Source organism: Marmota marmota, unplaced genomic scaffold (genome assembly GCF_001458135.2).
Source record: "Marmota marmota marmota unplaced genomic scaffold, marMar, whole genome shotgun sequence".
Lineage (NCBI taxonomy): Eukaryota > Metazoa > Chordata > Mammalia > Rodentia > Sciuridae > Marmota > Marmota marmota.
Window position 1 is genome coordinate 14,928,043 of NW_026000082.1, and position 14,802 is coordinate 14,942,844.

The following is a 14,802-nucleotide window of genomic DNA, read 5'->3' on the forward strand; positions in this document are numbered from 1 at the left end:
TTTATTTAAAGAAAATGCAATTCTCTTGCAAATTTTGCTTCCACATGTTAATAGGAATCTATGCTAGCAATCTGTAAAACTAGATGTAATCATACTTGCCTCTTTATTTAAAGTGTAAGGAGGCAAAAATTGTTTATACTGTAGATGCTTTAGGAACTCCAAATGTAAGGTACGATTTTAGGGAATAGCATTTAATTTTTGTCTTTGCTGTTCATTTATATTGATTATGCCTCTCCAAAATGCAAGAATCTTTCATTAATGGGTATTTTAATTGATTGGTATTTTCTCCTCTTTGCAGAGAAAGCTTCTTGCTATCTACCTCCACCATGATGAAAGTGTACTAACCAACGTGTTCTGCTCACAAATGCTTTGTGCTGAATCCATTGTTTCTTATCTGAGTCAAAATTTTATAACCTGGGCTTGGGATCTGACAAAGGACGCCAACAGAGCAAGGTAATATTCTGTTCACAAGTTGTAAGTTGGTCTTCTGTTTTTTAAAAAGTCATTATTGTGTTTGGCTTCTTGTCATCATAAATATTTTTCATCTTTAGCATTAACGCTTCTATTACATTTCATTAGATAAAAACTATTTGTTATAGCTACATATGCAGTTATTTACAATTTGAAAACATAACTTTAAAAAGACTCTGCTTAAATTCAATAATAACCTGAAAACAAAAATATATTTCTCTTTTTTTGCAATAAGACAGATAGTATATATTTCTAGTTTGTTGATTGTTTAAAGAAAATCAGTGTTTTTATGATGCTCATAAAAGGCAAAGCAAGTCTAACGCGTAATCCTAGTAGTAGGTTTATTTTTTTAATAACTTCAGTGAAGAAGGCAGGACATTCTGGACCAGTCCAGTGAAGTTGGTAATAGCTTAACTCTAGCATATGCTAATTGATGTAATCGCTTTATTGCACACATTCTTTTGCACACAGCCAGCAATGCATCCATATTCTCAAAAGAAAAAAAATCCCTTTCCTATTTGTCAGTATAAGTATAGTTAATTTGTTAATCATAATTTCTTTAAATGATAAGTAATTCTTCATATTTTACCTTTCTGAGTTTTCCATCTGAAATATATTTTCAATATGTGTAATTACACATGTGACTGTAACATCCCATGATGCTATTTTGGATGTGTTAACACAATCATAACACAAGACTGCGGGCTTATGAACAGGAGGTTAAATTAATTCATTTCAAGAAAGCCTATTATAGTTACCTAATTTAAACGATGATAGATCAATTAGAAATTATCCGATTTATATTTTTATTATTTTATGTCTCACTGAATTTTTTATTATCATTCAGACTTTGCTTTATGTTGTCTGAATCTGAAAAGAAAATTCTTCCCTTAACTGTGAGCAAAAAAAAAAATGTTGAAGCAATTTCTTCATCTAATACTTAATTTCTTTAAGCAAATGGTTAGGAAATTTCCTAGGATGACTTTGTTCTGCCTTGGAAATATTCCCTGTTATACATAAATAAAGAACCTCTAGCACCTGTATTTGTTTAAATTAAATCAGGTTATTATTCACACTCAGTTAAAGGTGATGAAAAGCAGTGCCAAAAACAGATAAAAATGCAGCATCGAAGGTCTTTCATGAGGCAAAATACATAGACTGGAGACGTGGCTAAATCTTTTGCCATTCACTGGCAGTAAGGAATCTCCTCCTTTCCTTTTATCCACAACTTGATGAAGAAGGAAACACTATTTCTAAACCATCTGTAGTGGCTAAGTTCAGTGGGCTACCTGCTGTTATTTTGTTCTATCCTCCATTTAATTCCTTAGTTCCTTTTATTTTACAATGACAAAAAATTGCAGTGTAGTTTCTTTTGAAAAACAGTGTTTGAGGTTTTTTTTTTTATGACTGGCAATCAACAGCCATGTAATTGCTTTGTTATGTTTTACTAAAGAAGTCTGTTAAGTAGCACAACTTTGATACACTAGTAATAAGAGTTTGCAGGTTACAGAGACACCTGTGGTGACCAAAGCGACAGAAGCTGCTTATTAGAAAGAGCCAGTACAGCTGTGTCCTATTAACTCCTTATGACACTTCTTTAAAAACACTAAATAAAGGCCTTGTTTAAGGCTTTAGAGCTATTTCTCAACGAATTGTAGGACTGACTATGAAGTATGATAAGATATTTCTGTCTTCATTTTAAAAAATGGGATATTTCATTAACTGTCATGAAAATAAAAGGAAGTGATATTATAGACTGAAAATAGAAACATCTAGGAATTCAACTTAATAAACATTTATAGGAAACACAGAGTAATATAGAAGAAAAGAGAACGGAATGATTCCTAGAATTTTAAGATAATTGCCATACTTATTCAAAGTTCACTTCTGTTCACATTAAAAATCAAGAACTATTTTAAGCTGTGTTCCATTCTCTATATTAAAGTAACAAAACAACATAACTCTTTTTGATGTACAGTTCCATCATTATTACTGTTAAGAAAATAGGAAACATTTTTAAACCTAAGATTAGCATTTATTAGAGTGTCATATTCCCAAAAAGAGAGTAAAAGTGGGTCTCCTTTGATACATTGAAACTAAGAGAATTAGGCTGATTTATTGCCAAAAATGAATGGTTTAGCTTAGCCACAATTTTCTTATCAGGTGTCATAAATTCATCTGAATAAAATTATCTAATTGGGTTTCTTGCTGTATGATCTTTCTTGGAATTTTATAAACCACATTTATCCAAAGGTATTTATCATGAAAATCTATTGCATCATTTATTTGATCCTTTTAACTTTAACTAACCTCAAACTTTCATTCTCATTTTACAGAAGACTGCTTGTGTTAATATTTGTCTATCATTGGGCTACATATCAAAAATTACTACATATCAAAAATGATGTGCCATCATTTACATAACTAGAGAGCTGAAATGAGGAAATACAGAAGTATGGAAATGAGGAAAGTACTGAAATGAGGAAATACAGAAGTCTAGGCATCAAAAACAAGATTGTAGGGGCTGGGGTTGTGGCTCAGTGGTAGAGCACTTGCCAAGCACGTGTGAGGTACCAGGTTTAATCCTCAGCACCACATAAAAATAAATAAATAAAATAAAGGTATTGTGTCCAAATACAACTGAAAAATAAATTAAAAAAAAAATAAGATTGTAGCTCTGGCTTTTTAACTGTTTTCTATATAACCGTAATAATAGTTTTTGAATAAATTTATGGCGGATAGTTTTTCTTGTCCCATCTTGGCTATCCTAGTTCTGACAAATCATATAAATGTAGAGAGACCTGGACCTGTAAGCTATTTAACTTGTATGCTTCCCTAGTGGTTTCTAGGACTACCACCTGATGTTATACCTCTAGACATTGATGTCCAAGATGGGAAGGATCTTGCTGATCAAATATATTTTTGCTTAAGGTATATTCTGATTAAGGCTATAGAAACATTAATCCTCCAAGCACAATTTACTGTGAATCTCTGGTGTGTAGAAGATAAATGAAGGATATTGAACTCATGTGAATGCTTTGGTGAAGTTACCAGGATATTAATATCACTTGTTATTATAAATTAAATTCTAGGTGAAAGAAACTCAGAATTTATGAAATAAATATATACATCCAATTCCATCTAAGAATGCTACTTATAATTTCAGTGTTGTATATTTAAATGGAATTTCTTTAAAAATTCTATGGTTTGTTGACAGCTGTATCAATGGATTTCAGGGCCATTCTTTCTTAAAGTCATAGGATGAAAGCCCTAGGTTATCTTAAGAGGTGCTAGAGGGTATAATTTCTTAACTGTTCATTTTACTAATGAACCTGATAGTAGGATATACCTATAAATGAAAGAGATAGAAACAGGTAATAATAGTAAGCAAGGGGACCTTGCAAAATCACTCCTGGACATGACTAAAAAATATTTTAAGAAAGTTTTTATATTTCTTCACATTTATTCATTGAGTAAATATTTACTGAATATTTAGTATAAACCAGGAATGGTGCTAAGAACTGAAGATGAAAAGTTGAGCAAGACAATCCTAACTCTCAAAGCACTGAGAGTCTAGGAATCAAGGCAAACAAAAGTGGCACTAGGCACAGTGGCACACACCTGTAATCCTAGCAATTCAGGAGGTTGAGGCAGGGTTTCAAGTTCAAGGCTAGCCTCAGAAAACCATGACTCATATTTTAAAAATAATTTTAAAAGTCACACAAAAGAGATAATATATAATGTATGTGAAAGGTGCTTTAGGAGTAAACCCCATAGGGAATTGTTATGCATAAAGAAGTCAGAGAAGGACTTTAAAGAGATGACATACAGAAAAATGTGAATAGAATTTTACTTTTTCTATTCAAAAATTTTTGTATTAGTAGCATTCCTAGTCTGTTAGGTTGTGGCTTTTTTATTCTTTACAAAGAGTATTGGTATTATTTAAAGCATCATAATTAAGTATCTGGAATGAAGGGTCAGTGCTTGAGATAATTGTTGAGGAAAGAAAGATGGAAGGGAATTGGCCAACTAATGTAATCCTGTATGGTCTGAACCAGATTGAGGATTAAGCCAATAAACTGGGAGGGACAGATCCATAAAAGTATTGTTATTGATCCATCCCAGTATTGGCATATGCTTACAAGCAGTTGGTGGAACAGAGATCAAATATCTTTTGGATGCATAACACGTAGAAAACCATCATGGTTTAACTAAAACAATAAGAATATTTTGAGTGCAATGTACTCTTAGTGAATTAATACTTAGCTGTGAAAGGATAATTTCTTAAAATTCAGGACAAATATCACTTCCTAGAAGCCTTAGCTTTCCTCATCTTCCACTTGAGTCTGGGTTCAAATGCACTTTCTATGTGTTCCCATAATATTCCTATAGTAGCTTGTTTTAATAGCACTCATTACAGTGTACAGTTATTGGTTATCTGCCTACAAGGTTGTCAACTCCCTAAGGGTGGTATATCTATAATCTTATACATTACATAATGCCTTTTAAAAATTAAATACTGGGACTGGGCTTGTGGCTCAGTGGTAGAGCACTTACCTAGCACATGTGAGGCATTGGGTTAGATCCTCAGTACCACAAAAAAATACCTAAACAAAATAAAGGTATTATGTCCATCTACAACTAAAAAATAATAATAATAATTTTTAAAAATTAAGTACCAAATTGGTAATAAATAATCTATAAAAAGCTTATTGTGAAAGCAATGGAAATTAAGCTTGGGTAATGGCAAGAGCATTGGTCCTCTAACTGTGTCATCTTCCTCTGTAACTACTAATAGGACTAATAAAACTAATAAAAGCCTTTGTTTCCTTGCATAATGAACTAAAAATGTCCAGGCTGAATACTTTGTCTTCTGCAGGCCTTAAAGGGGTCCTAAAATATCATGGCCTGTACCTAGGGCCATACATACCCTGAGACCATCTGAAAAAGGGATTGAATTCCAACCTAATTGAGTTCATTTAAGGGTTCCAGAGTTTCCTGCACAGACTTTGCCAAGTCTCTGTGCTATCCCAAAAGTAATCCCAAGTTGAGCCATTGTCAGATGGTACTGAATCTTCTGAAGTGGTGATGGCAGTGATTAAAATAAACATGTTCACGGAATCAACATGCTTGCCTGTTTATTTGGTAAGATATGCCAAGTAATCAGGCACATTCCATTTGGGCACCATCAACATTAACTATAAATAATACTGTGTAACTACCATCATAGTAAGTGTTAAGTTGCTTTCATCTATTCAAAATATTTGGACATATATCACATGCATTGAAACATTGCCCTCCATGATGAGTGGGTTCTTGACTAAGTTACTTTATCAAGGAAGGGTAGAGTAGATCACAGCATTGACCTGTAATAAGTGCATTAGTGGTTATCTCCTGTTCTGACTAGAAGGGCCCACAAGGCAAATATAGGTGCTTGTATAAATGATCTAATTCCAGAAGACTTAAAATTAAACATTGACTTTGACTAGGGTAGTGACATCTGGGTAATCAGCCAGCTATCAATACCAGTGTGTTAGTTGCTTAAGTGCAAGTTCCTGAGGTAAAATGTTGTATGTGCTACAAAATGGTTAAATCAGGCTTTGCACGCTACTTCTAAGCAGTATTCAGAGTAATGTAAAGAGTTCTCTAAGAACTCTGATAGTGCCCAGGTTACACAGGTTGCATGATATATGTATAATTCATCGTTAATACCAATGTTCACAAGATAATTCTATTGCCTGTGGCTTTTAGCTTTTGAACTTAATGCCCTTGGCTGCTGTATTTAAGGTTACTGCAAACTTCCTCTACTGTGCTAACAGGTACTTGTTAGCCTTAATATTCAAGTAATAATTTTCCACATAATCTTTGGCAAGAGTTAATTAACTTAAAGCATGTATTATCACTAGGCCATCTTCATCTGTACTTTCCATCTTAGTAATTAGCCATATTCTCAGTGGCTTACCCATAATTCCTGACCACTCAGTGGTTCATGCCTGGCTGAAGCCTAGCTGACCATGTTAGCCTAACCCCACACTTCCATTTGATCCAGCAAATATAGCCCAGGTGTGGGGTCTACATGGGAGACACAAGGAGTGTTAATTTCCAGCTGCTACCCTAAGAGCAAATATGTATTCTACAGAGGAGAGCAGATAAAACAGATGAACATGTTGTGGTCAGGGTACTAAGACTTCCAGAGAGCCTTCTTGCCAGATGTCCATATAATTTTCTCCAACTTCTTTATTCCTTTTGTGCAACATTTTCCTTCCAGTACTTTTAAAGGAAGTGTATTGCCATCCTAAACATCCCAGGTCAAGGGCTTAATTAATGCTTTAAAATAAAGGTTCCAAAACACCAGGAGAGTTTGTCATTTTCTCTCTGGTTTGTTTTGTGAAGAGGGAGGAGAGAAGGTGAGGAGGAACCCCTCCTGTTCCATGATTACATCCTACCCACTCATTTTCTCCTTTTCTCCTCTGCTTTTGATTTTTAGTGACGGTCTTAACAGAATGTCAAGATCAATTTGCAGCATGGTTTAACTCAAGGTTTGCGTTCTGCCAGCAGCAATTGTCCCTGCAAACAATGCCGTGTGTTCTTGTAACTTCAGAAGCTTTTAGAAGGATCATGGCAAGGGCAGCATCTAATGACTTTATTAGTGTAGGGTTTCAAAATGGGCTCAGTAATTGTTCATATCTCTTTGTCAGCAAGTCATAATTACTGCTCAGCATTGTCCAGTAGTACACTTGTGAATAGTTTCCTAATAGTACTGAAAGGAAGGGAAAGGGGGAATGGATAAAAGGTGATGGCCTTTTAAGATTGAGAACAAACCAATCTCTATGTAGATGATGGCTAAACTGTTTATAATACATTCTTCTCTCTTTAAAATAGATAATCCTTTTAAAATGTCCTTCAAGATAATTTAAAATTACCAGTTTACAAGCTTCCCCCCTCCCCTCTGATCTGGACATTTCCCACATTTCTACCTACTTCTACATGTATAACTGCCTGATAGTAAGTGCTTTGAATCTGGTTCAAAGCATTTGGGTGGGGGTATTTTTCTCCATATTCATCTACCTAATGCTATTTAGGAAATATGCATTTAACTCAGATACAGTTGTCAATAAACAGTATATATGAAAACAGTTGTTTAGAAAGAATAATACAAAGATGATACTATTGACAAGCCAGTTCAAAGAACATTATAAATTTTTTTCAAATCCTGTTTTTCTCATGCACTATATTATTATCTAGTTGGTATTTCTGCTAAGCGCTGTGTGCTTCGAATATTCTAGGTATCATGATTATAAGAATCACAGCATTTCAAAAAATTTTCACCATGTCACATTGCCTGAAATCTGAGTGTGACACCAAGCCTTGGGACCTTTATGATCTATTGCCACATCCTTTTCTGTTCTATGACTCCATGTGGTGTAATTGTAAAGTTATGTACAAATTGTCAATCCCAATACCTAATCGTCTTGTACTTTAGAATATATACATTCAAATAAAAAAACAATATGGTTGTGAGAGGTAGTTGATCCACTATTTATATAGGTTTCAAAATGTAAAGCAAATGAAACAAATTCCCAAAATAAGATATTTATAAACTGAAATATCTTAAAACATATGTGCTCCATCAGGTCTTTTGCTTTTCTTATTGTATGAAATTGAAAAGGTCTCCAAAATTTGTTTTTTTTTAACTGCTGTGTCATTATTAATAATTTTTATATTCATAGGTACTTCTGAAGAATTTTTAACTAATCATAACACCTATGCCATTTAAATTAGTAGTACATTTTTCCTCTTCCATAAATACTAGTAGTAAAGCAGAAAAATTAATATTATAATAAAAATTATAAAATAAACAGATTTGTTCTGTGATTTTAAAATTACTTGTGGAACAAGATGTAGTGGCACATACCTGTAATCCCAGCAACTCAGGAGGCTGAGTCACGAGGATTACAAGTTCAAGGCCAGTCCTAGCAGCTTAAGGAAGACCCTCAACAACTTGGTGAGACACAGTCTCAAAAAAATATAAAGGGCTAGGGATGTAGCGCCTCTGGCTTCAATCTCCAGTAACACAGGAAAAGAAAGAGAAAGAAAGAAAATCAATGTGGAAACTGGATCCTTTGACATTTTGTCCAGTATCTGCCTATCGGTCTGCATAGACACTCAAGGTTTTATGTCAACAGTCTTAATGATCTGTTCTGCCAAATATTACCACCAAAAAGTGAATAAGTATCTATTAGACTGGAATTGGGGAATAAAATGGAATCCTGTTTCTTCTAAGTTTAGATAACTCATTAGGGAATAGATTTGGTGTCCTTTTCTCAAGCATATTTTTTTTAAGGAGAGAGAATTTTTTAATATTTACTTTTTAGTTTTCGGGGGACACAACATCTTTATTTTTTTTTTTTTTATGTGATGCTGAGGATTGAACCCAGCGCCCCGCACATGCCAGGCAAGCGCGTTACCACTTGAGCCACATCCCCAGCCCACAAGCATATTTTTTATGATTCTGAACTTGATAGCATTAAGTAATAGAAAAGAGTGATAGTTTTGTATTGTTCACAAACGAAGCATAAACTATAGAACTTTTTAAAAAGCCATCTATTACGAGTTACTATGAGCAAAGTCCTGTTAGGCATGTAAGAGAAGTGTAAGATGAGAGTTACTACATCTTATTGGGAATTAAACACATCCTTAGCAGCACAATTTGCAGCCATGTAGACCTTTTTCTCCATAATATGCTTGACAGATATTGCTCCAATCTCTGCCTAAATATTAGAGAGAACAGTGTTTGAGGAGCTGGTCTAAAAGCTGGACAGTTCTTTGCTATAGTGCTTCTTCTATAGAAGCCTTCCACACTTTCTTGGTTTTGGTTCTGGTTTTGTATTTATCTGAAATAAGCCTAACTTATCTCCTCATATTACATTCCACTGTTAATTTCCCTATAGCTCTCCTTTGCTCATTTTCCCTGCATTTTCTTACCAAATACAATTAATTCTTTCCACTGTTATTTATAAAATAGTCTCCTGTAAAGGTGCAAGGATTCAACATAGTGTTCCAGAGGTTTGTTTGGTACTATGTACAAACTATTCTGGAATTTAATTATTGGTTTCTGTCAAACTCCGGAAGTCAACTGAAACCCCCTACTTGTTTTTCAAACTTGAATTGATAATAAACCATATATCTGCAATTTGCTACTGATGCAATTAATTGAAAAGATCTTTGGGGGGGGGGGTACAAATTCTATTAACTTTCACAAATTTATCACTCACCGTAACTTCTTGTTTCTACTCTTTGATAATCCTCTTAGTTCCTAGATGTGTCCAACTCCAGAAAATTTTTCTGTGGTTACCAATGGAAACTATACCACCGCATATATTTTTATTTAAAACATCTGATTCTGACCACTTCTTCATAGTAGTCCCACTCATTCAAATATAATAAGTACTTGTTTTTTAAATCTTCGTGTAGTCTCCAGTCTGTTACCCTACCACTTTCTGTCACTCTACCCAACCTTTCTGTCTGTAATTTTTATTTCCCTCTTTGTCCTATGTAGATTTTGAGATTCATCATTATCAATTCCTGGTGATATTTTAAACTCCATTCAATACATTCACTTTGTTGGACCCACTTATTTGCCTTCCCTTTGCCTTTGTGGTTAAACACTTCTGGAGAAAATCATACTAACTAGTGAGCATACAGTAATGCTAGGTAAGCCTACTAGGATTCTCTAGTTAAGTCTTTCTTCCTGGGTGAGATCTCTAGATGATACCACATATTTATCAAAAACATCACACACCTCTACTCCCTTTCACAGCTGCCCTCACTAGTTGTTTAAGAAACAGAAGTCATCAGTCCTTTAGGTCTCAGTGTAAATGTCCCCTCTTGAGAAAAGTCTGATGAACCTTTCTAAAGGTGGCTTTCCCACCATCATTCTTGTTCATAGCACCCTCCTTGAGCTTTCCATAAGACATCAGTTTTACATATTTTACATATTTTTAAATTAATTTTCTAATTCTTCCACTAAAATATAAGCTTCATAAGAGCAAAAGTTGTGTGTTCACTTTTCTTTCTTATTACAAGGCTCAATATTATTTGTTGGATATTGTAAGAATGAAGGATAGCATAATGGTTAAGAATATAAATGAACTTTCAATTTACCCAGACCAAGATTCAAATCCTAGCTATGCCACAAGGACACTGTAATGACCTTGAATGAGTCGAATAAAACCTCTGAGATAAACTTTACATGTTGTAAAATGGAAATAAAACCACATTCCTTAGAGTTTTTATTATAATTAAATGGTATAATTGATTAAAAAGAGTAAGTGTTCAGTGCATTTACTTATACATATATATTTGATTTCTTTATCTCTCATATGAAAATGTTGACAGGACAAAGCCAAATAGTTAACTATTTGAGACAACACTCAGTTTGGTAGCACTCTATAGATTGAATTTCCTGGTAACAGATGAACTTATTTAATTTAGCTTGTGTTTCTGAATCTTATCCTGAAGGATCTTTTGAAACACCTCTTCACATGCCTCTCCAAAGTCCAGATTGTCAAAGCTTATTGAACGTTCAGGAGTTCACAGTGTAATAATCTCATGTTAGGCAAGCATGGTATGTTCTTCCTGTTTTTTTGTTGTTGTTGTTGTTTGTTTGTTTGTTTGTTTGTTTTTGTTTTTTGAGGTACTGGTGATTGATCCAGAGGCACTCTACCACTGAGCTACATCCCCAACCCTTTTTATTTATTTAATTTTAAAATATTTTTTTAGTTGTAAATGGACCTTTGTTTTTTTATTTATATGCAGTGCTGAGAATTTAACTCAGTACTTCATGCATGCTAGGCAAGTGCTCTACCACTGAGCTATAACCCCAGCCCCACTTTTCATTTTTTATTTTGAAACTTGCCCAGGCTGGGCTCAAACTCACAAATCTTCTGCCTCAGCCTCCCCAGTTGCTGGTATTATAAGTGTGCCATGACGATTTTGGTGTGTTTTTAGTGACCTATGCAACCTCCTATTCATCACTACTATGTTGTAAGTATTCATAAACAATTTGTCTAAACAACTTTTCTCAATCTTATAGGGGACTAAGGGCAAATTTATTGGTAGTTACTATTTGAAAATCAAGGTATTTACATATTTGTCCCCAGATTAGGGGTGTGTATTTAGCATTAACATTTTTCCTACTTTTAAAAATGAATGTAATCACTATTCAAGAGTAAATAAATATAAATCAGAAAATAAAAACAGATGAAAACTAATTAAACAGTGGTAATAGTTGACTTATATTTTGGACCTAAACACCAAATTCAGCTCTGAAATTCTTGCAGTTAGAGAAAAAAAAGATGTCATAAGCATATACTCACTCATTCATCTGTTCATTTGATATACACTCATAATATTTCTCTTATGTGCCCTAGAGTTTACAGTTTGTCCTTTATACTTTTTATCATCTGTTAATAGAAGTTTAACAGGTTCATCTTAAGATTTCCTGACACTGAATTAAAGGCTGAATTTTGTTGTGTGATTTTCTATTTGAGAGACATTAAGAAATGTAATAGACAATTACGTTATACAGAAGAAGTTTTTTGTGTTAATCCCCTATAAAAGCAGAGAGCTTTGAATTAAGTCTATTTTTTCAGTAATGGTAATACTTTGGGGAGCTTAGGTGATATGGTCTTTATTCCTTTTTGAAGATCTAACTTAAAACTGATATACAGCTTAGAGGAAAAGCCTACACAGTTAACATGTCCATTCAATGCTATCAAACATCAGCTGTCTCAAGTGAACCTTTATCAAATCTTCCATGGAGCTTTGATGAGTGACTAAAGTGTAATATTGTGTGCTATTGGTCTTTTATTTTTTAAGAACTTTCCTCCTATGTATGACATTTCAACTAAGGCTCTCCTACTACTTTTTTTTAGCCTATTAGAATGATAGGTCTTTTCAAATACTTACGGAAATTATTTATAAATGTCAGGGTTCTTAGAGAAACCAGCCAACCAAATGATGCTGAAAATGTTTTACATACTAAAATCATGAAGTCTCCAAATTTGGCAGCTGGAAAAAATAATAGAACATGATAACATGTTATATGTTCTACCTTAGATCAGAACACCATTTTATGATAATGCTGATACATACTCTAGAAGCTATAGACCAGTAAGCTTATTTTAAGAAACATTTCACCTTATATTTATTCTGTGGAGAGGAGAAACCAGATATGACTCTGAAGCACATAAAAGGGAGGAAAAAGAAGTAGTATTTATGAATTCACAGACCAATTCCAAAATTACATATCGTTATCTATTTCATTTCATACATAAGAAAGCCAAAGTTCAGGAAGATTAAATTATCCAAAGGTACAACTAGTGAGTTAGGTTCATTTGACTCCAAAGTCTTTGTTCTTTCCACAAGACTATGGTTCTTGCAATAATTCCTACTTGCTCATTTATGTTAATATTTGGATATTTTCCACCTTCCTGAGTCAATGGGTAGTGACAGAATGAAATTATATAAAAACTGCAGTTTCCTAAAAGTTAGAGGGAAGTTTAGAACTTATGGGCCAACACCTGCTTGGTTCATTTGAGAGGCCAAATGAACTTGTGGGGAGAGAAGCACGGTGAAAGCTTTGGAGATCATGAAGATTCATCCAGAGTGTCTTTTTTTTTTTTCTTTTGCCAGTGGCAGTAGTGGTGGTGGGTATTGAATCCAAGGCCCAACTTGTCCTTTTTTTTTTTTTTTTTTTTTTAATGTGTGTGTGTCTCTCTCTGCTTTTTTTGTTTTGTTTTGTTACTTTTTTATCGGTTCTTTGTAGTTATACATGACAATAGAATCTGTTTTGTTATAATTATACAAAACGGAATATATCTTATTCTAATTAGGACCTCATTCTTGTGGATGTATCTATCCTATTGTGGGATTCACTAGTGTTTTCATATATGTACATAGAAAAATTATGTCAGATTCATTCCACTATCTTTCCTTTTCCTATCCTCTCTTCTTCCCTCCATTCTTCTGTCACTTAGTCTATTGAACTTCTTAATTAAACTGATTTCAGTAGCATTTGGAAGAGGAAAAGGAAAGTCTCATGGTCAACATTGTCATAATGGAAATAAAGGTTACTGAAGCATAAACTGGCCCAGTTATGCAACACATATATGTTAACTACTAGGAAATGTAGAGGTGAGAGTGGTTTCCTATCTAGGAGCACTGCCTTGCTATATAAATTTCTCCCTGTCTTCTAAGTTCCAATTATCTTCTGTGTTTTCTTCAGTACTTAATCTAAACCACTACATGTAGGCCCTAGTCCTATATTAGCTTGAGTTTACTATTTGGGGACCTTGATTTACCAAAGCCAAAATATTCTTAGTCCCCTTAGGATACAAACCATAGCTCAACTCACATTTAGTAGGCTTTCATAAACATTTATTGATTGGTAAGAGGCAAAACACAGAAGAAATGTTAGGCATTAAATTTAATATATATTTGCTCTCCCCTGGAAAATGGATCTTCTATTTACATTGCTAGACAAAGAATTTCTGCATCTGATAAGAGATTGAATAACTGTTCTCTTTTATCCTTCTCAACTACAATTCTATGGTCTAGATATAAGGAAAATAAAGCATACCCTTATTTGGGGGAGTTTTCATGTACTTAAAATAATATTTATGTTCTTATTATAAGTCAAATAACCCTTATTTGAAAAGCTTAGGGCCAGAAGTATTTCACTTGTCAGAGTTTTTTGGATGGGGAGATATTTACAAATATCCAAAATTCTAAAATCCAGAATGCTCCAAAATCTGAAGCTTTGATTTGGATTTTCAAATTAGTCTTCTGAGGTGATCACTTTAAAAATGTTAAGGTCCACTGAATGAAGCTCCATCACCTGAAATGTTTTGGGGATGACTTCTTTTAGAAATGCCATCAGGGGGCTGGGGTTGTGGCTCAGCGGTAGAGCACTTGCCAAGTATGTGCGAGGCCCCGATTCAATCCTCAGCACCACATAAAAATAAATAAAATAAAATAAAGTTATTGTGTCCAACTGCAACTAAAAAATAAATATTAAAAAAAAGGAAATGCCTCAGAAACAACTTCTAATCTTTACAAGAAAAATAGTGTTCTGTCCTGAAAAGTGTTTCTCAAAAAGTGTGGCCATTAACCACTTAAAAAATCAAAATCTATTAAAAAGGCACTTTCCTGGACCTGACCCCTGGGGGATGGAGCTGAGGAATTTGCCTTTCAAATAAACTCCCTAGGTGATTCCTAGGCTACTAGAAGTTGAGGATCAATGCCTTTATGGTTAGTTAGTGTATATAG

At 33.9% G+C, this 14,802-nt stretch overlaps 1 protein-coding gene across 1 annotated transcript in view; it reads left to right on the forward strand.

The window, feature by feature from the left end:
• Window positions 1-14,802, forward strand: part of Faf1 (Fas associated factor 1) — a 375,874-nt gene that overhangs the window by 271,488 nt on the left and 89,584 nt on the right. Inside the window, exon 13 of the mRNA XM_015485020.2 lies at window positions 299-453. Within this exon, the coding sequence (XP_015340506.1) occupies window positions 299-453 (155 nt within the window). The remainder of the gene's footprint in view (window positions 1-298; window positions 454-14,802) is intronic.